General features: G+C 38.1%; 1 protein-coding gene across 1 annotated transcript; it reads right to left on the reverse strand.

Moving 5' to 3' along the window:
• fga (fibrinogen alpha chain) lies at nt 1-26,828 on the reverse strand (the record flags this gene model as incomplete). Its single annotated transcript, XM_079257870.1, has 9 exons — nt 1-710; nt 1,283-1,892; nt 3,350-3,502; nt 4,726-4,824; nt 5,458-5,603; nt 8,130-8,313; nt 9,757-9,855; nt 10,679-10,834; nt 26,598-26,828. The coding sequence occupies 9 exons, from the start codon at nt 26,826-26,828 to the stop codon at nt 1-3; spliced, it is 2,388 nt and encodes a 795-aa protein (XP_079113996.1).
• Between the last annotated feature and the right edge of the window lie 307 nt (nt 26,829-27,135).

The raw sequence follows: 27,135 nt of genomic DNA on the forward strand, positions 1-27,135 counted from the left end.
TTAAAAGGCAGCTGGTCGGATGAACATCCGAACAGTTTTCAGGCTGTACGTGGCTGGTTTATACATCACCCATACGACTCCATTCGCAGCCTGATATGGTATGTTTGATTTGGGGTTGTACGTGCCTTTGTAATAAATCCCATTTAAATTAGCAGCCTGGCAGTTGTTGTACCACCACCCGCCTCCGTACATCTCTGCACAGTTCCCCACCCACTTGTCATTGTCTTTGTCAAAGGTGCTGAATTTCATCCCGTTGTGGATGGAGTCAGGTGCCTTCTCATTGTTGGGTACCACCAGAGCATCCCCAGCATCCCCAGTATACCCGGACACATGCAGTGGGTACCCATCCTCCTCTGACCCTACCCTGATCGTGTACTCTGCTGTGACTGCGCCCCCCTCCCAATCCTCCAGCTCCACCTTCAGCATCGTCTCACCCTGACTGGTCAACAGGTGGAGGTTATGGTTGCCCAACCAAAACTCCCCCTTGCCCAGAGCATCAATTGAACCAAACCCATGGCGGTATTCAGCCCAGGTGCGGTTGAAGTTAAGGGCGCCACTCTCTCTCTGCTGGACTAACAACCAACCACCCATCATCCCCTCCTGCTGACAGTAAACTTCCACTTCCACCTGAGAGTCGGTGCCGCCGGGTTTGATCTTAAACAGGCCGTTTGTTTCTCCTTTTGTGTGCTTCTGGTAGGCTTCAACACAATCTGCAAACAGAGGGGCACACCGCAGACCGCCAGTTAGCGTGGACCGGATTTGGTTGGGCTGGTTGAAACTGACAGCAGATTAAAAACTATTCCTCTAGAACTACTTCACTTCCAACCCATTTACAGCATCTGGAAGGATTTTACGGCACATCTGTTTGTTACAAACAGGACCGTAGCGAGAACGTGCTAGGTGGTACTGCAGAGTAAATGATCTCATACAGTTGTATGATTCAATGCTGGTTGAGGACTTAATGAAATTCAAGAAAGTTGAAGAATATATGTGTTTTTTTTGAATATTCTGGACATGGAACTTACATGCGATTGTCTGTCAGTCACAGGAAAATATATCACTTCAGTTTATTTATATCGAAACTTTAGCTTTATTCATTTGCATTTCGCTCTTACATACAGTATGTGGAGGATTTTAAACTCTACCAACAAAGACATAAAGAATGCTGTATTCATTTTGTATTTTGGTACGTACAACTAGCTAGCTGATGCCAACACATGCTATCTAGCTGACTCTTTTCTGTTGTTTTGTAGCGTTTACTCCAGGTCTGATGTTTTGGTACCTTTTCCTACAAAATCATCCTGTCGCTCCACGTGTGAGCTCTTCACACTCCTGGCGTGGAAATCAGGAAGGTCATCCTCCATGTTGTCTGTCAAGAATGCTCCGAGGTCCCCACCAAAAGGATCTGTCAGACCAGATTTAAAGTCTCCCAAAAGGCTTCCCTTTGTGCCACCAGTCTGAATGGTCTTGGTAGATCCTGATGATGATGTGTGGCTGAGGGTGGGGAACAAGGAACTCATGCCTCCCTTGGTGCTACCGCTCAGCACCTGGCACTCAGGTCCTCCTTCAATCACTTCCTCTACTTTCTCAACTGGTCCATCTTTAGAATGAACCACTGTCCTCCTGATGCTCTTGGTGCAGCTTTTGGTGGACACATGGCTTGAACTGGTATGGCCAAGACCGTCAAAACCTCCAAACCCATCAAAGAGACCTGAATCGCCCCGTCCTCCCATCTCGGTGATGGATTTTGAGGAGGTTGAAGAGGTGGAGGAGGGTAAAGATGATGCAGATGAGGACGTGGATGTAGAGAAGGAAGTACCTGGAACCTTGGAGATGGTTGCTGGAGATGAGCTGGAGCCTTCCTCTTCCAGGATCAACTGAACAGTTTTAACCTGGAAGAGGAGGTTTTAGAATAAGTGCACATGGTGGGGTTAAGGTAAAGTCTACAGTAATTCCAGAGACTGGAGACTATGTGTCACATTCATACAAAAAGTCTGAAGATTTCATCTAAATGGATCCAAACATTTTCCTTTCCTCTGCAACTTCCTACATGATCGCTCAAACCCTTTGCTTGGACTTGACAGGCTAAACAAGCCAGTCGTTCATTGGAACTTTATCTCTTTTTCAGTTAAGACACTTTCTGTAACTTTCTGATCTTAACAGTCTGCATCCCGGACTTGGTCAACGAGTCAGTAACATCTATCATGAGCATTTCTACTGTTGCTGCTACCCAGTCCATGCCATGACATTTCGCTTCACGTTATAATAAGGGACTGGCTGTTTTGAACACACAACGTCTCTGATTCAACAAAGAAACGCAAGAAGATTAAAAGAGAGGAAGAGACTAAACAACAGTCATCATGAGATCGTCTTTTGCTGCCTGGAGAGAGCTATAAGGTCAGGTAGGATGCAACATGGAGGCTGAGTTAGCCGTCAATAGGGGGCACTGACATGAAAATGAAAAAAGTTCTGTAATGTGTCTTTAAGTAGTTAGCATCATGCTAACACACTGTTTACTTAATTGGAACAGAATATAACTTAAAGACTGTAAAGCCTGTAACATCCTTCGCAAGATGCAAAAACTTTTTTCTTGTTCTGAAACCTTTGAGAACAAAATTATGCTATTTTGTCCTCACAGACATGGTTGTGGACATCTCGCAGCTTGTTCCCGATACATCAGCCAAGCAGAATTTTCTTCCTGCTTGACTCCAATGAGTATTGTGTGATTGGTCGAACATTTGAGGCCAGCGTGGTTAACTTGGGAAAAGCATGAAGTTGTCACTTCCGCATTTTTGCAGTTTTAACAGTGTTTAGCTGATCAAGGTGATGAGAAAGCATGAACATGTATACAACGTGGCATTTAAAGACACCGTTGCTTGCTCATCCGCCTGGCCTTGGACGAAGTTTCTCACTAAGTATATGTTAATATGAAATAACTCAGTCAAATGTTCACTGCATGTAAAAACCCAGACATCTCCACTACAGAATTCCCCGCACGTCGCAGACGAAGCTTCTTGCAGAGTATTGAACAACCTTGAGTCTTACGGACGAGGGAACTTGAAAATTAGCATGTTTGTCCAGCGTGCTAACTCTTTCGGCACTGGAGTATGTAGACGCCAGAAAGTTATTCATCTAGTTGTATTTTTTTTCTCATCTTGTTATCTAAAGATAACAGAATAATTTCTGTCAGTATCTCAAGAATCGTTTCCAATGTTCACACAAACCTGTGTGAATGTTTTTGTCATGCAGCGACAAAATTGTTAATTTAATATCAGAAAAAAACACCAAGCTAGCATTAGCTTGCTGGCAATTAACATAAAAGGCAGTAAGTAAAGACAATGTGAAGTACCTCAGGGAACATATCCTCTTTCTGTTGTCCCGCAATGTCCTTCGATTTGTAGATGCTGTCCACGATGGCGTCCTTCAGTGGCCGGCTCTTCATCACGTGCAACGTACCCACTGACTCAATGTTTTGTGGTGTCTGAGATTCCAGCTGCTTCACCTTTGAGGCACAAAGAAAAAAAGTAGCAAAAAAACCTCTTTATATCATTTTCACAACACAATAGTCATGAAATTAAAGTAGCTCAAAAACAATAGTATAATATTCACTATACTCTACACAATATACATTTATATCTATCTATATCTATCTATCCATATATATATATATGTATATATATATATATATATATATATATATATATATATATATATATATATATATATATATATATATATATATATATATACATAATTGCTCTGTAGGGATGATAAAGGAACAAATGTACCTTCAAATAATGCATTTTCTGATTAAACAAAACACAGAGGAACAAACCTAAGAACAGTTAATGTAAAAATTGAATTTGAATTGTTTGCAATTTTATGAAAAGAGTGACACGAATGACTGCTGAAGTCGCCAAAGCCTGGTGAAATACATGAAGACCACATTCACATCAGCGATTTTGATCCGAATCTGAATACATTTGCTCGGAAAATCCGCTTCTTTTGGAGAAATGTAAATGCGCCAAACAAATTCGGATTCGTACCAAAGAAGCGGTCTCGGTTCGCCTACTAATGCAGGTCTCAGTCTGTTTCAAGCGGACCAAATGCAGGAAGTGGACTACAAAAAAAGTCACTTCCTACATTTGGCGTAGCATTGCATTGTGTGCAAAAACAAAGTGAAGACGTCCTCGGCCTCGTCTGTTGTTCATCTTGTGTCCATTGTTGCAGTCTATTTCTGCAGTATACTTGCATAAGACAAGATAAAAACCTAAAACAGCAATAGTTTTGTTTCCGTGTTTAGCTCACAGCTAAACAAAGAGACAAAACTATCGTATTTTTTAGTACAATCATTTAGCACACGCCTTTATCCAAAGCGACTTATGTACAAACTCATTCCCTGATAGGCACATCTGGGCGCAAGCCTGGAATCAACCTCCCAACTTTCCAGTTGAAAAACAACTGCTCTTCCTCCTGAGCTACAGCTACAGGGATATATTATTTTTTGGCCCGTTTGACCAAAATGCAACATTCATGCAAACTCGGCCCGTATAGCTACACCTACCTACAACCTAGGTCCAATTGGACCAAGTCTAGCAGACTATCCTGATACAAATGTACCCTTAGATTTGCTTTATTTAGGCTATTTATGCAAAACAAGGTTTATTTAGAGGGAAAAGAATGTATTTGAACATAATTTAAGCCATATATAAGTTTATAATTTACCTGTTTATCCAGGACCTTGTAGCTTTCCCTGTCCAGCTGATACTCGACATAAGCAGAACAGGATCCTTTGCAGGAGCGGAGCTTGATGTCAATGTCAACCTGACAGAGGAGACAAACAAACAGAAACATGATCCCTGGAAGTAATATAGCGTATAAAGCAGAATACTGTTTTACATTACTGATCTGTGTACATAATAGACGTGTCATTATCTCAAGTCTGGACCACAGAAAAGATGCACTTTTGGAGACACTAAATAAATAAGTTCTTTTTTGTTTTTATGTTGTAAAAGTAATAATTTGAGTTAATCAAACAGAATCCCACTGATAAACTAGGTTGCATAATGTGGACAACTTCTTCTGTTTGTTCTAATTAAGTGGAAGAAGTAGAACATTTGTTGTGGACATCCATAATGATAAAGCACTGTTAGGCATGGGATGTAATGTAAGTGTATTGTTTGCCAGTTCAGGCTGGAAATAGTTTGTAATTAATTGCATAATCAACACCTGTTAAGACTCAGTGCAGAGTTGTAACCAGTCCCTGCTAATAATTATCAATCATTCTGCTTAAAGGCAAAAAGTATTGTTTGCAAAACAATTTTTCCATTACCATTCAACTCTAAAATTCAAATAAAACATGGTAATGCAAAGTTGGTGGTTGTCTTTATGCAGCTTAGGGAAGTGTGTGAGTGAATGGATGGGTGTGTGTGTTTTGTCCCCTTCAGCTTGCCGTACCTCCAACCTCTGCATCTCCACCACCTGGTCTTTGACTCGATCTTTCAGGGCGGACATGATCCTCATCTGTCTGTCGATCTTCACCTTCATCTCTTGGATTCTCTGACGAAGACTTTGGGCCAAGTCATAGTAGCTGTTGTCATTACCTTGAAGATGAAGATGCAAAGATTTGTTCACACCAGCTTTAATGTTTTATCTAATCAAGTAAAAACTTTAAAATGCTTAGTGTGTTTTCCTTTTTATGTATTAATTTATTTACTTCATCAAATTGTTTAAATATCTTAAAAAGAAAGCCAATGCAGATCATATGTAGAGCTTAAAACATACACAAGCCCTAAAACGTTTAGTTAAGTCCTGAAAAATTTTACTGTGACACATAACCAAAACTAAAGAATAATTCTCCAGACCGATTTTATTGTCTTTGATTGGTTGCAACTCATCAAGCAGTTAGCACTGAGGCCCACCATTGAAATGGAGGCCATTTCAAACGTTAATGCATTTATACTTCCACACTTATTTGACATTGTCATAGCTGTTAAGTCAGTTTATTCACCAGGGGGCAGTGCTGAGTTTTGAGTTCACTTCCGTGTTTTGACACCGGTTGGTCGTAATAATGCATAGACATCATATATATGTAGACGCCGCATTGTATCACGCCGCCTATATGAGCTGATGTCTCATCGCGCCACCATCTTGAATGGGTCACCCATTCGCCTCCAGTGCATTTATTTGTAAGGTGTAGGTCCAACCACGACAAGAACTCCACGGAATTTTACCTGTTTTTCCTCACAGTGTGGTTTGTTACAAAGGGCAGAGATATTGTTATGATACAGATCACTGTAAAACATTAAAAAACAACGTGCTTTTAAGTTAAAATATTTTGACAAGTCCTATAGTTAGCGATCATTAGCTATCTAACTATCCCTATGTTATGCTGCGATAGGTTTAGACTGCCGAGGGACATATCCTGGTACACAAGGGCTGCTAACTTTCCAAAAACCTTGGAGTAAGATTTAATGAAGACAATCCAAATTTTGCTGTATACAGAACATACACATACATACACACACACACACACACACACATATATATATATATATATATATATATATATATATATATATATATATATATATATATATATATATATATAAAATGAAAAATACTTTATTAATCTATTAATCCCAAAGGGAAATTCAATATTATAGTATATAATAATTAACTAGAGGAGGTCTTGTTCTGGAGGCTGATGGCTGCTGGCAGGAATGATCTTCTGTATCTTTCAGTCTTCTGTATCTTTCGAACCTGAAGAAGCCTCTCACTGAACACACTTTGTTGTTTCATCACTGTATTGTGGAGAGGGTGTGAAGAATCCTCCATCATCTTCATCAGCTTGTGCAGCATTCTTCTTCGGACAATCAGCTCCAGCGGCTCCAGAGTTACTCCAAGCACAGAAGCAGCTTTCTGGATCAGTTTGTTGATTCTCTTCAAGTCTCTGGTTCTGATGCTACTACCCCAGCAGATGCTGCAAAGCTGACTGCACTCTCCACAACAGACTTATAGAAGATATGCAACATCTTGGTGCAGACGTTAAACCATCTCAGCTTCCTTAAGAAGTACAGTCTGCTCTGACCTTTCTTGTAGATGTAGTCAGTGTTGCATTTCCAGTCCAGTTTGTTGTCCAGCTGAACTCCAAGATACTTGTATTCCTCCACCACCTCCACCTCCTCTCCCAGGATGGAAACAGTGCTTTGTTTATTCTTCTTCCTCCTGAAGTCAACAATCATCTCTTTTGTTTTGCTGCTATTTAATATGAGATGATTGTCACCGCACCATTTAACAAACTGACTGACCAGTTCTCTGTACTCTGCTTCTTGTCCATCCCTGATACACCCCACAACTGCAGAGTCATCAGAGTATTTCTGCAGATGACAGGACTCAGAGTTGTACTGGAAGTCTGAGGTGTACAGAGTGAAGCGGAATGGCCAGAGTACAGTTCCTTGTGGTGCACCAGTGCTGCTGACCTCCATCTCAGACACACAACCTTTCAGTCTCACAAACTGTGGTCTGTTTGTGAGGTAGTCATAGATCCAGGTGGTTGTACAGGTATTTGATGGCATCTTCAACCCCAAGTCCATTACGATATGCAACTGGGCAACTGGTCTTGGTTCAGCTGGTTGTGTTTTTTAGGCACTGGAACAAGGCAGGAGGTTTTCCACAGCACCGGGACTCTATTTTGTCTCAGACTGGTGTTGAAAATATACATATATATATGTATGCATATATATATATATATATATGTATGCATATATATATATATATATATATATATATATATATATATATATATATATATATATATATATATATATGTATAAATAAATACACATATATATATGTATACACACATATATAGATAAACGCATATATACATATATATATACATATATATATATATATATATATATATATATATATATATACACACACACATATATATGTACATCAAATAAAAACAATTATGGATATTACAGCTGTTTTTGGTCATATTTTAAGATAATACATTTTAAGAATCTATATGAATCAGTTTTGCTTGTTGTAACAGTTGTCATGTTTTTGTCCTGCTACATCTTTAGTCCCTGTAAAAGAGAAGATGGTAGATAAAAACTCACCAGAAGTGAGGACGAGTTTCTCTGTCAGGTAGCTGTAAGTCTGCTTGGACGCCTGGTCAGTGGTTCGATACTTGGCTTTGTACTGATCCAACAAGCTGCGGATCTTCTCAATCTTCTTCAGGAGTTCATGGTCCTTCGTATCCAACAGACCCTGGATCCTGCAGCCCGAGGGGCATTTTGAACCCTGTTGGAGGACAACAATAGAGATAGGTTTACCAATCATCAATTATTCATCAACCAAGAGCTTTTAAAACCTGAGGGTTTTTTTCTATAACAATAAACTGTCCTTAATTTCTCAGCATTTAAAGAAAAGTAGTAGCATCTGTTGCATCATATGTAGAAGATATATTAGAGCAAATATGCCACTTTAGATCTGCATAGACTTAAATAAAATTTAATTACCTTGCTTCTACCAGACATTAATAATGCTTAGTTATCTTAGTGCTGTGGTATGACCCTGACAAAACTAAGGAAAACACAAGCTGAGGTGTCAGAACTGCATTTAACATTAATAGTTAATGGGAGGTGCAAATGTTAGCATATAAAGCTAGCTAGCTCACTGCCCGCAATTTTAACTAAATATAAGACTGGTTTGGCTAGAAGGAATATTTTACAGTACATTCTTCTCTGGAATTGAATATTATCTAATCTTATTTTATTTTATCTTATCCTCATAGTTTAGAGTAAATGTCCTGCTAAGTTTAGTTTCAGTCAACACCACCCAAAGGAGTTTGTTTTGAACAAACGCAGTATTGAAGTAGCAACCAGATATGGAAGTCAGTAGCTTATTGAGCAGATTTACAATGCCAATAGAGACTTAAATAAATTTTTTTTAAACATGTTTGGTGGTAAATATTCATTAAAAAACTTTTCATTGGCATCTCACTCAGCAGTTCCCACGTGATATGCAAATGTTAGCATATCAAGCCAGAGAGCTTACTGCCCACCACAGTAACAAAGTATAACAGGTTTAGTAAAAATGACCATTTCATAGTATATTCCTCTGAATTTGTGCTTTTTTGTTCAAGTTAGCTTCTCCCAATATCACCTGAAACACTTTGTTTACTAATCATATTTGTGGACAAACATACAAGTAGAAGCTAGCATTAATGTAGCAACGAGATGTTAAACTCTGTGGTTTTTAGAGCATAGAAGCGCTAAAATGCCACCACCAGTGGGGAAGTAAATCAAGATTTTAATACATTTTAAACACTTTTTCCTTAAAAATCAGAACTTGCTAACTTTTATTAGCATCTAATTTAGTTAGTCACTTGAGGACTAAACGCTAGCAGGTACAGCTAGCATAAATGTTAGCGTGAGTGGCTTCTAAAACATGAATGGCTCCAGTCTGTGTCTGCATGTATTGTTTAAAAAAAACACATAAAGAATCAACAAAAAAGGAAGTTTCATTTTCTGATATCTTCTGATTCATGAGTTGTATACATGACATCCACTTTGAGCAGATTAATTTAAGCACGTTTGACTTTTGTCTTGCTTGCCTGAGAATGTAAGCTTATGTTTGGGGCTTACATGAATCAACCACTAACACATTTCATTGAGATTTAAGCAAGACTGTTATAAAATATAAAATGTTCACATGTATAAATAGTAAGAAAAAGCTGTGTACCCAATCATCATCTGTACAGAAAGGCCACTCTTTCTGCGTAGCACATTTATCAGCTTTGGTGCCATGTTCTACTGGACGAGCTCCTCTGGGGTCGACCACCTGGACAAAGACACAATATAATTTACTTAGTTATATATTTAATATACAAATGACATAATATACGATTATAGAACTGGATTGTATGTTTACAATTAGCAGAATCCGAGTCGGTTTCATGAGTTAAAATGTGCATTTCAGATCTCAGTGTTGAAGTTTGACACTACTTAATATAAAATCTTATTACAAAGAGTTGAACATACGAGAACTACTGATTATTTAAAACCCCATTCAATGGAAAGATCTGCGAGCCAACATTATACTTTGTCAAAATTCTAAAAACATTGCTTTTACTTTGCAAACCATTTGCTGCATTTACATGTGAGTTTTAATTCCTGTTTAATTCCAAATAAAAGTTAATTCTGCTTTAAACTGATGAAAACAACGAATTCCTAATGCAAATTTGTAATTGAACTAATTAAATTTTAATTAAACTTCATTCCAAAGTAATTGGCTGGTTTATTTGCATTTTAATTCCAAACTGTTTAATCCCTCTGTCATGTAAATCTTGATTCCGCTTCATCAGTCAACTAGGGGAAAATGTTGACCTTATTGTTGCTAAATGTTTTATCAAATATTCAACTTTTTTTGTGTAAAAAAAAAAATTCAAATTAAATATGTATATCAATGTAAACAGTCTTTCCGCTACAGAAAAAGTTAAACAGAACTAATTATAGTTGCTTTTCCAACTTCTAATAGAATTCTAATACATCGTATTGATGTTTAGCTTGATCATAATAATCAAATATTCCTTATTCCACCTCATAAAGGTGCCTGGAAATAATCTTTCTGCAGAAACTGAGGCATCTACGACCGACAGACTGACCTGTGTGAAAGCCACACCAAGCATACATGCGAGCAAACCGAAGCGCAGCATCTCCATCTCGTTGTTGCTCTGTGTGCAGACTTGTCTCTGAATGCCTGGTTGATGCTGCTGTTGGATCTTTTGAAGCGTCTGAGGCCGTGACTCACCGGGAACGGTCTGTCAGGTCGGATCAGAGTTGAGCAACAGCTCCTGTTGACACTAATCGACGTGACGGCTGTTTGTTGTACTGTGTGTCTTCGCTGTGATAGAGTGCACACACTGTCTAGTCAAACATGCTGCAGGATTTACCGGCACTGGATCCAGTTTGTTCTCTGGAAGCAAACAGTTCCTCCAAAACGAAGACTGAGTCATTAATAAAACTCTGACAAATAAATCAACTAATGACTCGCATGAATGTTTTCTTACTGTCACTTTTTACATGAAATTCAGCATTTGTTGTTTCATTTTCATGCTATGAAAACTCCAGAAGTAAGTTGCTGTAATAATTATAAACACACAAAAGCTCTTTTTTATATATATATATATATGTATATATATATATATATATATATATATATATATATATATATATATATATATATATATATATATATATATATGTATAATTTTAAACTGTTTAAAGCACAACATTTAATTCAGCTTTTTCTTTACTAGAGTACGAGACAGTGGAAAGAAAGATCAGAAACTCGGCTGAAAGACTCAGCAAAGAGTTCAAACGCCGAGCAGAAAACATGAGAACATCACTGTCTGATCGTTTCTCCACATGAACAAGGCGTCATGTGAAAGCAGAGACTTATGAAGATGTCTATCTCGTCACCGTGGGACAGAAACTCTGGCAGCTCGCAGCCACAATCACACACCATGTCTTATATTTGGTTTTCAACCTCTGCTGTTCCTCATCATGTACTCATTCCTAGGACTACTTTACTTGTTTCCAGTTTTACTTTCTTTATTTCTATGAGTAATTTACTAATTCTTATGATTACTTTATTTATTTCTTGGATTATTTTGCTCATTCGTAGGATAACCTTAGGACCACTTTACTTTTTTTTGTTTGTTTGGTTTTTTTTTTTGTTCCTGGGACTAATTTATTCATTCTTATGACAACTTTACTCAATCCTAGTATTACTTTACTTATTCCTATCAGATACTTAATAGTTCCTGAAACTATACTCTGTTTATTCTGCATAAAAAAATACAGAAAATACAAAATACAACAGTTTATTACTGTTGCAATGCAGTTTTTCATGCATTCAAACAGAACAAAAAGCATTTCTCTGTGTTGACCAGCAGGGGGCGCTGTCAGTCTATCAGATGGAATTACAGTCTGATCAAGATGCTGAAATGATTTCTGCTACAATTTTAGCTTTTATATATAATCTAGACAGAGAAAAAGTTTATTGGAATAAACACATCTGAAGGTTGATTTATAACAATTTATTACTGAAGTTTCTAAAACTTCTGAAGTTGGAAAACTGCAGGTTTTATTATGTATCTTCGCTTGTTGAGGTTCCATAAGTACTTTGTACTACCCTGGTACTGGGCTGGTCCATGCAAGTTTTCCACCTTTATCCCCCGCTGACACAAAGAAAAACATTTTATTGTTTGTACATTAGCTTGTTTTCATATCACCGTTCTTGTTTTTTTGCATCTACAGGTAATTTAATGATAATTATATGGTGAATATATTGCTTTATAGGAGTGCATCATACTCATCCAGCCATCGATAGATAAGACTTTTCCTCCTTTTGTGACTTTATCAGCAGAAACTCTGCACTTTGAGCTTTTGTGTGTCCTAAATAACTAGAATTTGTCTAAATTATTATAAAATAAAGTCCATGGTTAGAAAAAGAGTCACATGTCACTATTAATGGATGCTCATCCTGTCTTGTAAGCCAATCGTATCCATGTGCAGATGAAGGAAGCATCTTACTAATTCCAGCATATTTATGAAGATAGATTGACGTTGTTGTGTTTATATTTTTTGGGGGTTTTTCTTATAATTTTTTTTATTTCTCACTTGGTCATTCAAAAGGTAAAACAAGACTTTCAGGACAAAAAACCCCCAAAAAAACCAAACAGAGCTCTGTGCTCTAAAAGGACCAGAAAAAAGGAACATTTCTTGTCATATCTGCCCCTCTTTTTAAAAGAAAATTTAACACAACAATAAATGGTTTTTGGTTTTCTTAGCGATACTCAATGAAAGAAAAAAAAAATCATTATCACATCATAACATGCCACATGTCTTAAGTTTTTTCTCTTTATAAATGAATAATTTTCCACATTTTAACTGCTTGTGATACTAGTTCAGCACTTTGTTTCAACCTTTAAGTGCTTCATAAATGATGTCGAGAAAACGTTTATTTAATAAACACCCAAACAAACACATAAAAAATTGTTTTAATTTTTGTTGTGATTAAATTGATTTATTCCTTTATGTTTTATGTTATTGTGTCATATAGGTAAATTTTACATCAATAAATGTATTTTTTACATTAAATTAATTTTATTTTGGGATAAATTGACAATTTTATTTTATTTTGACTCTGAAATTTTCAATTTTATTTGATTAAATGTAATTTTTCTGTTGAATTTTGCACACTTAAACTGAATCCGTACCAGTTTTAATAGATTTTTTATCCTCTGGTGTGAAGCCATGTATTCAGACGCCACCGAGTGTTTCAGGTCTTAGAACATCCGACACCTTCACTGACCTTTTTATGTCTTAGTTTACAGAATGCATTTAGATTTTCATTCATCACAGAGGAAATAAATAGGAATCGTGATTGATTAAAGTCTAAATAAATGACGTTGGGAGTCACATTGAACATGAGAAGTTCACCAACAGACCCTTCATAAAGCCGACAAACATCAGAATGATCTTCTCCATGTGTGGGATTATTTCCTGCAACAGAAGCTTCTTCTCCTGTCAGAGCTGATGACTTCAGAAGTCCGTCATCAGGTCCTGCATCATTCCTCGGACTAATTCAACATCGTCCATCTTGCAGCTGACGGTGTGTCGTTGTTTTGGGTTGTAAATGAGGGATTCCACCTCCGTGTCAGGCTAGCAGGCATCTTTAAAACATCTTCAGCCGAGGAAAAACTGCTGACCTGCTGGTTTATGATCCCTGGAAAAGCAAACAGACTCGTAGATTCAGCTCTGCGGTTTAATTATCATGAAGCATCAAACGTTTGCAGAGCTGACGATGCAGAACTTACATCTGAAGTGGTCATTACGCACGTTCCTGATGTTTCCTGATGTTTCCCGATGTTTACCGATGTTTCCTGATTGTTTCCTGATTGTTTCCTGATTGTTTCCCGATGTTTGCCAATGTTTCCCGATGTTTGCCAATGTTTGCTGATGTTTCCTGATGTTTCCTGATGTTTGCTGATGTTTCCTGATGTTTACCGATGTTTCCCGATGTTTACCGATGTTTCCTGATGTTTGCTGATGTTTCCTGATGTTTCCCGATGTTTGCTGATGTTTGCTGATGTTTCCTGATGTTTACCGATGTTTCCTGATGTTTCCTGATGTTTACCGATGTTTCCCGATGTTTGCCGATGTTTCCTGATGTTTACCGATGTTTCCCGATGTTTACCGATGTTTCCCGATGTTTGCCAATGTTTGCTGATGTTTCCTGATGTTTCCTGATGTTTCCCGATGTTTGCTGATGTTTGCTGATGTTTACCGATGTTTCCTGATGTTTCCTGATGTTTCCCGATGTTTGCCGATGTTTGCTGATGTTTCCTGATGTTTCCCGATGTTTGCTGATGTTTGCTGATGTTTCCTGATGTTTCCCGATGTTTGCTGATGTTTCCTGATGTTTCCTGATGTTTACCGATGTTTCCTGATGTTTACCGATGTTTCCCGATGTTTCCCGATGTTTACCGATGTTTCCTGATGTTTACCGATGTTTCCCGATGTTTACCGATGTTTACCGATGTTTGCTGATGTTTCCTGATGTTTCCCGATGTTTTCTGATGTTTCCCGATGTTTCCCGATGTTTACCGATGTTTCCTGATGTTTCCCGATGTTTGCTGATGTTTCCTGATGTTCACCGATGTTTCCCGATGTTTCCCGTGTTTCCCGATGTTTCCTGATGTTTGCTGATGTTTCCTGATGTTTCCCGATGTTTCCTGATGTTTACCGATGTTTCCCGATGTTTCCCGATGTTTGCTGATGTTTACTGTGCAAAGGAAACTCCCACTTAAAACAAAAGCATCTCGTAACAGGTGAAAAAAGTGTATGACGTTTGGTTGTGTGGCCCCTCACTCAGCCCACGTGGTAGCTATGTTTACCGTGCATCATATTTCTATCCATTAAACGGCAGAAAAAGTCGAATCTTTGAATGCAAAGTAACTGAGTCACTTAATTGAGGCTCGAAAAGCAACAACATCAATAAAAGTCACTTCAAAGCAAATTTCAAAATATCCCTCTTCAAAGGGCTGCGTGCGTGTGTGTGTGTGTGTGTGTGTGCGCGCATGTCAATAACCTGCTGCCGGAACAAATGTTCAAGTCCTCATGCTAAACCAGATTGTCGACTTGAAAGCAGGACGTTTTAGAGGTAAAAAGGCCCAGATCAGGCCTACGGTGAGCAAAGAATGCCAAAATAAATAAATAAACACACAAATAAAATAATAAATAGATAAAAAACTAAATGTTTGCTTATAAATCTATTTGTGTGTCCACATTTCTGTCATCATTTCAGTTTTTCTTGATTGAAATATTTATAAATAATATTTAAGTGAATTTTTATTGCATAAATAATTGCATAAATAAATTAAAATAAATAAACACAAATAATAAAATAATAAATAAATGAATTAATAAATATTTACTTGTAACCCTATTTGTGTGTCCGCATTTCTGTCATCTTTCCACTTTTTGTTAATTTAGATATTTCTAAATAAATATCAATTAAATGTATTTATTATTGTATAAAAAATTTAAAAAAAAATTTAAAAAAATTTTATCTATATTTTTTACATTTTTAAATCATTCATTTTTAAATACTTTTAAAAAAGGAATTATTTATTCATACACAATATTTTTTCCATTTCAACACTTTTTCTGTGACCTTCCTGCTTTAAAACAGGGACAGAAAAATAACCTTATTATAATACTAGGAAGACAATAAGAAAGGAAAAAAGTGGGAATGAATCACACTCAGTCATAATAAATTAAAAAAAACAAAAAACAAAAAAACATTCTCGGGTATAAAACATTAAAGTATCACGAAACAGGAACATTCTGGATCCTACCATCCAGAACAGGAACAACTTCCCATCACTACAAGAGAACAAACATGCAACAAACTCCACAATGTAGACAAGACACTGTGGATTCATGATCAATGGATCTGGAATCTGATACTGGATCCATATCAGATGGATGTAGGATGAGAATATCAGCTGGAAGTGAGCCGATTGGTGGAGATCTGACTTCTCATGGTGCTTTTCTAGTTATTATTAAAATATATTGCCGCCTTTTGAAAAACTCCTAATTAACCCGAGATGTAAACTACAATCAGGAAAATGACGTAACTTAGATCTCGGTGAGGATATCCTCGAGTTTCTCTTGTTTCGCTGCAGGAAAACAACTTTATCTTCATCACAGTTATTCCTACCGACTCCACAGCCTCTCAGCTGACACAGATTCCACACCGCCGCGGCGCTGAAACAAGCTGACGATGAGATAACGGATGAGTAGTTGGATGCAAACAGGACATCTGGAGAGGTTTCAGTGTTTTCTGATCATGTGTCTCCATCTGGTGGTGGCTACGCCACTGGACACTGCATGGCAGGTTTAATGCTTTGCTTTCACTGAATTAATATGAATATTTTCTGCCTTTCATTGTCCACACCATAAGGAATGACAGTCTTATGCATAAATATGGACATTAATTCTTAATGCCACTGTGTACCAAGAATGAAACATATTGTTACATATTTCATTTTTATCCGATTGTAATTCAATACAAACAGCTCAGTTCACTGGTTAAATACCAGTCTGAGAACCAGTTTGACAAACTGTGTGGACAGAGAATAAACAGAGCTTTACCTGATCTCACATCACCTTGTTTAATTAGCATGCATGGTGAGCGTGCAACTCTTATTTCCACTCCTCACCATCTCAGCCGGGTTAACCCAAACCCTGCAGAGACGTCAGGGAAACATGGGAAACAAGCAGGTTATGGAGCACATTGGTGGGGGAGGACAGACCCTGGTACTCGGGGGCCAGAATCCTGCAGGTTTTAGATGCTTCTCTGCTACAACACAGCTGGTTCTCCTCAGCAGCTTGTTGTGGAGCTCAGCCCAGCATGTTGGTGCAGGAAACATCCAAAACATGCAGGTTTGGACCTCCAGGACCGACTTTGGACCCTCCTGCTACATGAGGAGGTCAATAAATGCGTTGCAATAACTAAGTAGTATAACTATAGTAAAGATAACTATTAGAGGTGGGAAATTGAATAGAAAAAAAAAAATCAAATATCGGGAATTTTAATTTAATTTTCAATTTTGAAATAAATTTTTGGCTAAATTTTTTTTTTTCAAATAAATAAAACATCCATTATAAAATTGTTGTAGTTTTAATTGTTTTTATTGATATTTTTACTTGTCTTATTGGGAATTACAGCAGCAGAATGATGGTCTGGCTACTGGGTTGTTTTTTTTTTTTCATGATTAAAATTAAGAAAAATAACGAGCAGTTTTGTATGTATTTTGTTTTTTGTTTTTAGTCTCTACAAAAATAAACAATATTAAAGAATCATGAGAATTGCAATTTAAATCGAATTGGGGCCCAAAGAAATTGGAATAGAAATAAATCAGGACAAAAGCATTTCGTCACAGTCATAGTAATTATGTTGTTTTAATTTGGTTAATTTTTCATCGCTTGACAAATCTAGTTCCTGAATTTTAACCATGAAATTGAGCTCAGATTAAAATGTTTCCTGTCATTAGATAAGATCCAGATCCACAAGGAGGCAAAACAAACTTTGTTTATAAAAAACGATATAAAGACAAAATCATTTCAAGAAACACGTCGACAAAAAACCCACAGAGATACACATGGCAGCCTGGAACAGGACCACCGATAAACTAAAAAAACAGAGAAGATTCAGAGCGTGCTCAGAACCTAATTTTTTTTTTTAGTGACGCAAATTAATCCAGAGAAATAACAGGCTAGTATTATCCACACAGATAACACATGACACATTATCAATACGTGGGTGGGACAAAAATATTGATTGGCATAAAAACTGGTATTTTTTTCTTTAACTTTTTTCCCCCCAACTTTAAATGTTTCTGTGTTTAGATGCTAGATGGTGAAGAAGTTACAGCTTTTCTCCAGCAGGGGGTGACATATTTCTCTTCGACTGTCTAGTAACGCAACATTATATCCATTTGGAAAAGACGTAAACAGACGGAAAAGACGGAGAGTGGTGACAACCTGCAGAAATGTCTAGAGATAAAACCTCCACCACCATATTTAAGTCAAACGTTTGGACACATTTTGGATGTTTTGCTTTGAAGGTAAAAGCAGAGCTGGACACGTGGAAAGCTGTTTGTAAACTCTTTATGCCACAGTCGTGTGGCGTATGGCGGTAACACGACTAATGTTACTGCCCACCTAGCAAGACGCCGTCCTGAGGTAAATGCAGAGCTAACAGCCAAACGTAGCGCAGCAGTTAGACAACAGACTGAAACCAGCACCTTTAGAAGTTCCAGCTCCTCAAACAATAGTTTCAAACAGATGCTTCCGATATTTTCCTGCTGAATAAATCTTAGAAACTGACACACAGTTTATGTTTTTTATGGGAAATCTGGCTCGTGATGTAGTCTGTAAACTTGGTCATCATGCAACTTTTTTACATGGTCTGCAGTTTAAAAAGCAAAATAAAAGTCTGCGATACTGAGGAATCGCAAATGAAATCAAATCTTCAAAAAAAAGTTAATAACTGAATCAAGAGAAAAGCGTCGTCCCAACCCTAAAATACCAATTCTTTGGAAAAGCTGTGTGTACCAGTATTGGTCCATGTAAAGAGAATAACCTGTGAAATTAACGTTTTAATAATTTTTCCACATATAGGCAACACATTAACACTTACGGCATATTACAAATCTAAATTTGAGGATTGGGGAACCAAATCCACCAAAAACCTCTTTATCTTCCATGTTACTGTATATTTCAACAGGTCTCCAGCTTTACGTTTAGAGGTTTGGTGTAAGATGACCCTTTTGATACGTCACATAATTAACCACTCAGTCAACGCTCATCATTTTACAACCCATAGTTAGCTTAAAGCTAATGCAGTCGCACCCATGTCCAGTCAAGTAAAGTAAAATCTTGAAGTCCACCTTAAAAGACCCTGAGAGCATCATTACCTCTAAACGCCACTACTTCCCACTGTCACCAGTGTGCTTGCTCAGGATGGGAGATGGAGTTAGAGCCTCCAACTCAATCTGCTGGTTTCCTTATTTAGGCTGTTATGAATTGGCTTTCATTGCTTTTTTTGTCTGTCTGTAAAGCGTCTTGACATTGCTGATATTTGACGCTATATAAATAAAGTTGAATTGAATATTTTATTGTTCCAAGATGCAGCAGCAGAGTTTGTAACAGGTCACATATCTCTAGTTTTAGCAGGTGACTATTAGCCATTCCCACATTGTTTGATGATTCTTTCTCTACTTTTAGAGTTGTAACTGGTTTTCCAGTGGTTGGCAGCTGAATTTGGCCTGGGGTCAAAACGGAATGGTGATGCCAAGTCTTCATCAGATAAAACCAGTATTTTCCTTCTAAACAAAACCTTTTCACACACATGACATGTTGAACTGTTGAGTTTGCTACAGACTTGGTGATTGGTGAGAGTTGTTATAAAACTGACAGTAACCTGCTGATTATGAAGCTGCTGTCTTTAATAAGATAATATAATAAATATCAGTTTAAATAATAAATACTTCTCTGAGCCTGGGGTATGGTATAGATATACTTAACCAAACTGTTGCATTTTTATAACCACTAAAGATCCATTCAGATGCTCTCAGGTCTCATATCAAGCTAAACAGCTCTCTGGATCAGGTTTTTATGGGGTCAGCCTCAAGGTTGTGGACAAACCTCCTACTCAGTATTCACACTGTGGAGTCTTCACAGTCCTTCATCTCCTGTCTGAAAAAACTCTTCTTTAACCTTTAATTGGAGTTTAGTTTGAGTGCTTTCAGGTTTTTATGTTTGATATTAATGGTGTCTCCTTATTTTTAACAACTCTGATGTATTTCTTTGCTTTCTTTTTCATTTTATTGAGTTTAAATGTTATATTAATTTGTAAATCCCTTTAGTCCACCTTGTTGTTTTAAACATACTCCAGAAATGTTTGCTCCCTTTTCTCTTTGCATCTTTGGGGAGTAATTTCCTGTGACGTAGAAGTTTATCCTTTCATTTTGCTGGAACATGGCAAGATGAAAACATTTGCTTCGCTGGTTTGTTGTTGACGACCTGGGAGTTTGGATCTGAATTGGAGACACTGAACTGCAGCTCTGAGATGCAAATACTCAGCGAAGCAGTTGACTACTTGAGTTATTTGTCTTCCACTAAATAAGAATAATAATGAAAAAACACAATTCAAACCAACAACAGCAGAACCGTCAACACAAAAATCTTTCATTATTTCTTACTCAGTCCAATAACAAGTCGCAGGAAGCTGGAGCCTATCCCAGCAATCAATGGGTGAGAGGCAGGGAACACCCTGGACACGTCGCCAGTCCACCGAACGCCCTATAATGAAAATGTAGAGAGGATTTCCAACGAGCAAATAACAACAAAGCTCAATCCCTATCGTCCATTTATTGGACAATAACTGCTAGCATTGAATAGTATGTTCCATAGACATTAACCTTAGCAAGGCTGCAAGGCTAAATAAAACTTGGGAGTCTTGGCACTGGATAAATTTGTAAAAGTACCAATGGGAAATATTAGTGAATCAACAAGAGGGACTTCAAGAAGAGAAAATAAAAAAATAAATAATAAAATACTAACGATATATATATATATATATATATATATATATGATTAAAAATAAGGATATAGCATAAATAAAATAAAAATAAATTAAAAATAATCGATAACTAAAAAAATAAATTACAAAAAAGAGAGACTACAAGTAAAAAAACAACAGAAGATGCAGCAGAGTTTGTAACAGGTCGCATGTCTCTGGTTTTAGCAGGTTTAGACTGACTATTAGCCATTCCCACATTGTTTTAGGATTCTTTCTCTACTTTTAGAGTTGTAACTGGTTTTCCAGTGGTTGGCAGCTGAATTTGGCTTAATGGTGATGCCAAGATGACGTCTTCATCAGACAAAACCAGCATTATCCGACATTATCCGATCTGTCCTGCTAGGCCAGTTAAAGGTTAACTAGTAGCAATAATGAATGGAGGGTAATGAAGCGGCTACAGTGTGTTGTATCAAAATGTTGTTGTGCTATTATGAAGTGCCCTAAGTGGAGGAGTTTAAATATCTCGGGGTCTTGTTCTTGAGTGAGGGAAGGATGGAGCATGAGATCGACAGACGGATCGGTGCGGTGTCTGCAGTAATGTGGACTCTGCGCTGGTCTGTCAAGAAGAAGGAGCTGAGCCAGAAGGCAACGCTCTTGATTTACCAGTCGATCTACGTTCCTACCCTCACCTATGGTCATGAGCTGTGGGTCGTGACCGAAAGAACGAGATCTCGTATACAAGCGGCTGAAATGAGTTTCCTCCGCAGGGTGGCCGGGCTCTCCCTTAGAGATAGGGTGAGGAGCTCGGTCATCCGGGAGGAGATCAGAGTAGAGCCGCTGCTCCTCCGCATCGAGAGGAGCCAGTTGAGGTGGTTTGGGCATCTGGTCAGGATGCCTCCTGGACCTCCCTGGTGAGGTGTTCCAGGCACGTCCCTCTGGGAGGAGACCCCGGGGAAGACCCAGGACACGCTGGAGGGATTATATCTCTTGGCTTGCCTGGGAACACCTCGGGATCCCCCCCGCAGAGTTTCCAAATATGGCAGGGGAGAGGGAAGTCTGGGCTTCCCTGCTTAGGCTGCTGCCCCCGCGACCCGACCCCGGATAAGCGGCAGAAGTTGGATGGATTGAATTTGATTTTAGTTCTTTTAAGCACCTTAGTCAACGGAGGTTGTGTTACATGTGCTTTACGACCAAAATTTCAATTGAATTGAGGTAAGGCCATCTTCAGTATATCTGCATATAAATTCACAATAAATAAAAAAAAAAAATCCAGGAGACGTTCCCAAAAGGTTTTAAAAGACCCCACACCACAATGTAGCCAAGAAACTGTAGATTAATTATCAGTGGATCTGGAATCTGAGAGTGGATCCATATAAGATGGATGTAGGACCAGAACATCTGCTGAGAATCACTACTTGGTGGAAATGAGCTGCTTATTGGAGGTCTGTGGTGTTTTCTATGTCTTATTCTTCTCTTCACTCTTCTCGCCTTTCTTTTGTCCAGCATTGATATAAAAATTCAGCATTAAACTAAAAATAAAGAATGACACTTAAATATCAAGCAGAGTCTTCTATTCATAAATTGCCTCTTGGCAAAAAAAAAGAGAAGTTAGAAAACACAAAATAAAGTGATTAAATAACAAATACCAAGGCTCCTTCCAATACCTGTGTTTTCATTAAAATGACAAGGATTTTTTTCTGACAAAGAATGATGTAAAAACGAAAATGAAAAGAAAAATCTACATCGTGAATATCAAGCAGCAGTTGGTTTATCCATGCAAAGAAATATGTCCTTCTAATCAATGAGATATTTAATGGCTTCTCTAATCTAAATGTCCCTGTATCAATACGCCAATTAACTAGTAGCCAAGGGCTAATCACCACAAACTGATTGCTACTGTCCCAATGGACGTAAAAGATCTAAATCAGCAACTAATGTTTTCTCAGATAACAATTACTGATGAAGCTGCTGATTGGGAGCCGATACAGCTATCAATCTATCCTGTTGTCCATTATTAATCCATCCATCCATTATAAAAATCCTCTTATCCCAGTTGCCACTGGACTACACGTCACCAGTTCATCACATTCAGTTCTTCATTTTAGACTGGAACACCTGCAGTTCTTTCATTTACAATTATATACTATTGTTACCATTCTCATATGTAAGTACTAGGGCTGTGACAATATTCTCTTGTCACAATTTTAATTAGATTCAGATTTTGTTTGGTGCTAATTCCATTTAAAATGTGATTCTCACAATTCTTCAATATTGCAGATTTTTGTAGATTAAAAACAAAGCAATGTATAAAACTTTTTTTTTTGCTCTTAATTTTTCTCCATTCAGCCAGACCATCATTCTGCTGCTATAACACCCAAGAAGACAAGTAAAGAGATCAATGAAAACAATAAAAATAACAAAAAATTTAGAATAATTATTTTTATTGATTTAAAAAAAAACAAACAAAAAAAACAATTTTAAAATTGTGAAGCAAAGAAAAAAAATCCCAATTTTCTACTTTTAAAAAAAATTTTAATTTCTCACCCCTAGTAAGTAGAATGGAATAGAATCGAATCATGAGGCTGGTCTGCATGTGATGCCACATAAAAACACAAGTGAAGAAGGCGGTGAAGCAGTGAAATTCAGGCTCAGAGGTATAAGAGGAAGAGGAAGGTGACACCAGACAGTTGTTTAGCTATTTGAGGTCATGTGAGACATCTGTGATTCAGCACATCAGTGAGGATGATTCAGCATGTCTGTATTTCCCTCTGAAACGTTGGCTTGAATACTTACCAAGCAAATTTCCCATCAAACACCTTCTCCTCATTCTGGCAAACAAACCAAATCTCCAGCGTCTCAATTAGAGATGTTGTTTTCACTGCAACTTCTGTTTCTGAGCTCAGTTTTAAATTAAACTTGCTCATATAAAACACAGGTAGTTCAGCCAGTCAGTCCCTTCTGACAGCCTGAGTAACACATCAAAGCTTCACTCGACTCCAACCACCTCGAATCCGACCAGTGCAATGAAGTGCATCGGCTTGTTTGCTGCAGGAAATCTCAAGACAAGCAGTTTGACCTGTAAGCTGGTCATTTAAAATAACCAAAAACTTACTCAAACTTTAGTAGAAGTCAGCTGTGTCCCAATCCAGGGTCTGCACACATCGATGTCTGGATTCGTCGGCTACATGCGTCATTGTGGTGCCCCAAAAAGGCTCCTTTGAATCAACGTTCAAAAACACAACAAACAAAAACATGAGTTTTCAACCAGCAGGAAACTTATTTCTCACAGCAAGTCTTCTTTTAAACTCTACTTTTCAGTACACGGATACTTTGCAGGTCATGGTTCAACATTTTGACCTCAATTTCACGTCCTTCTGAGCAAACATTCACCGCATTGACTCGTAAGCTTCTATCGAACCACTGATGCTCTTTCAGAGCCACTCAGGATTCCTAACTCGTCTTGCATCATCAACACTCCATCACAAATCAATATTTCTCCACACAAGTTGCTCATCTGCAGTTCAGGTGAATCTTCTGGTGAAACCTGGGAGGTCTGCAGGTGAAATGGGTTTTCTTAAGGAGGAAGTCGAGTGTTCTCCAGTCTCCTCACAGAGCAGGAGCTTCTCATTAATCGGCATATACGCCACAATATCAACCACTAATCAATGCCATGATGCGGGTATTCTCTTTAAATCAAACACAGTAACATATCACAGGTGGGTCCTGGAGTTTTGAAGGAAAGAATAAGTTGATCTGATAAGTTAATCTGATTTATTAACAATAATTAACTCAGCATTTTATGTTTCAAACATCTTTAAATCCCAATTTTTAAGCTTTTCGTTCCTTCTTATGGAAAACAAAAGTCTTTGCGGACTATACTTATATATTACAGCTAAATATAAATCAGTAAATCACATGCTGTAGTTAACCTGCATCTCCTGAGTGTTTCCTGAACAGCTCATAAAAACAACACACCAAACGGGAATTTCACTCATCTCTGACATGTTGGCCTCTACGGTAGCTTCCGGTAGTGTTTAGCACATCTGTGATTCTACTGTGACCCTTGTTTTGGTGACATTTTAGACCAAAAAATGTGGCTTAATTGCTTTATTATTAACAAAACAGGTAAAAAAAAAAAAAGAGACCTGGAGTCATTTTTATTCACTTTCCTGCTTGGAGGAAGACCAACCAGCAGCCTCTGGTGGTTAAAAATGAAGCCTATGTGGAAGTGCATAAAACTGCAGTTCCCCCTTCATCCACTAGGGGCTCCAAAACAGAGCAAATCCCCATAGACTCCCATGTTAAAAAGACCAACTTCACAACAGAAATAAACATGTTTACAGCAGAAATAAACATGTTTACAGATGAAATAAACATGTTTACAGTCTGGTTCAAAAATCCATTTTAGGTTTAATAGGTCAGGTTTACCTTCATGACAACTGTGGGGGGAGCAAATTTTTTTCTAACTCGCCCGTTTAAAAGTAATTTAATCTCAAAATTCGACATATTTAGGGGCGTCTCCTTTTGATTGACAGGTACCCGATATCCCGCTTAAAGTAAGAAGAATGTAGAACAGCCGCGGTTTTTAGCCGGTTAACAACATGACTTAGCTTTAGCCCGCTTACCTCCGTTAGCTGGTTAGCTCCTGTTATCTCCAGGTTAGCTCGGTTAGCTCTTAGCTACAGAAAGCTCGGAGTTCGCTTGATGTCAATCATCCACCATGACGCTCACAGCCCCCCTCTCAGCTCCACCTCTTTGCCCATATTTGTATTTTCTTGGAAGACGACACACATGCCCCTGCCCCTGCCATGAGACTTTAAAAAATGTAAAAAAAAAAAAAAAACAGTATCTCCCCTGGGCTCATTTTGAAAGAGAAATTCATGCTTTTGTCACATCACGACTAGATTACTGTAACTCACATTACATTGTGTTGGACCAGCGCTTGCAGAATGCTGCAGCTCATATCTAGACAGTAAACCAAGCGATGGGAGCACATTACTCCTCCCTTCACTGTCCCCCAGTGACTTTTAGAGCCTAATTTAAGATTTTATTAATTGTTTTTTAATGTTTAATTTTATGGCCTGAGCTCCGTGAAGAGCCCTCAGATCTGCAGACCAGTTCCTGTTGGCAGTGCCTAAAACCAGGCTTTCTCATTGGAACAGCCTTCCTCTTGCTGCTTGAAAGCCCATTTCTTCTACCTGACATTTAAAACTTAGCTAAATAGGATATCTAAATGTCTACTGACTTCTTTTTTCTTTTTTTTTTTTTCCTCTTACTTGGGTTTTATTATTTTTACCTGTTTTATTGTGTTTTAACACCAGAAGGACTACGGAGGGATCCCTCTACCTTTGGAGACTATGGAGGGATCATTTGATCCTCCTGTTTGGAATGTGGTCGGACCAGTATGCTAATAATGTGGCAGCTTCTTGCTGTGAGTTGAATGCAAATTGTCAGAGCAGCACAAAGGAAATGAAGAAACAAAAGGAAGAACTAGGTTTTACAGCAACTGAAACTTAATCCATTGCTTCTGACTCCAATCTACTTCTTGACCGCTTGAACGTTCCTACTTTTTTGTAAATATTTTGCATTGCTTGGAATGGATCACCACATATTTATCTTTTCTGTTGAATTCAATTTAGTAAGAGACATGAAAGTAAGAATGGTTTATTCATATTTGTGAAACAACATTGCAGAAAACACAAAGAATATTCACACATATTTACAGTGTGTGTGTGTGTGTGTTTGACATCACACAACTTATTCAAAACTGTCCTTGGTCTGAGCAGACCTGGCACTCCCATGGCACTTCTTTGTTGCTCTTGCCACATGTAAACTTGAAGCAATGAACACACTGTTTAGTAGCAGGGTTCTTTTTGCACCGGTGCGGGACCTGGCACTTCTTCCTTTTACCGAGTTCATCTGGCCTGTTTGCGAAGACAGTTTTCCTTTTCAATCTTCTTCACTGTCACATGAGACTCAACCAACTCACTGGCAAGCCGCATCAGAAAATCTGGCCGCCCTTCTTTCCTTTCGGTGCAGTCTTGATATAGAACATGGCCGTTCAGGGCTGCCATGTCAACCATGTTACAGAAGACAGCGACCGGCCATCTTCTTGTTCCTGCCCGTGCGCTGTATTCTCGCACCATCTGGTCCATGGTATCCACACCGCATTTGGATAAGTTCTACTGGATGATGGTGCTTGGCTTTATTTTGCGGCTGTCCTCAGTCTGAATGACACGGTGCATACTGCTCATAACATACACCGTCTTATTCGCGCTGGCTGCGTACGCCGTCAGTGTGGTGTCAGTCGTTGAAAAGACCTGAGTGCTGAACTCACTGCAGTTTCTCTCTCGAGCCGAAGGGGAATTTCTCTGCGAATCTTGTTGAGTGTCCCAATAATGGTGGTTTTTCGGCTGAGCAGCTTCTTTGCAAGTGAAATGGATGTGAACATGTTCTGCCCTG

Source organism: Telmatherina bonti (assembly GCF_933228915.1).
Source record: "Telmatherina bonti genome assembly, chromosome: 18".
NCBI classification, from domain to species: Eukaryota; Metazoa; Chordata; class Actinopteri; order Atheriniformes; family Telmatherinidae; genus Telmatherina; species Telmatherina bonti.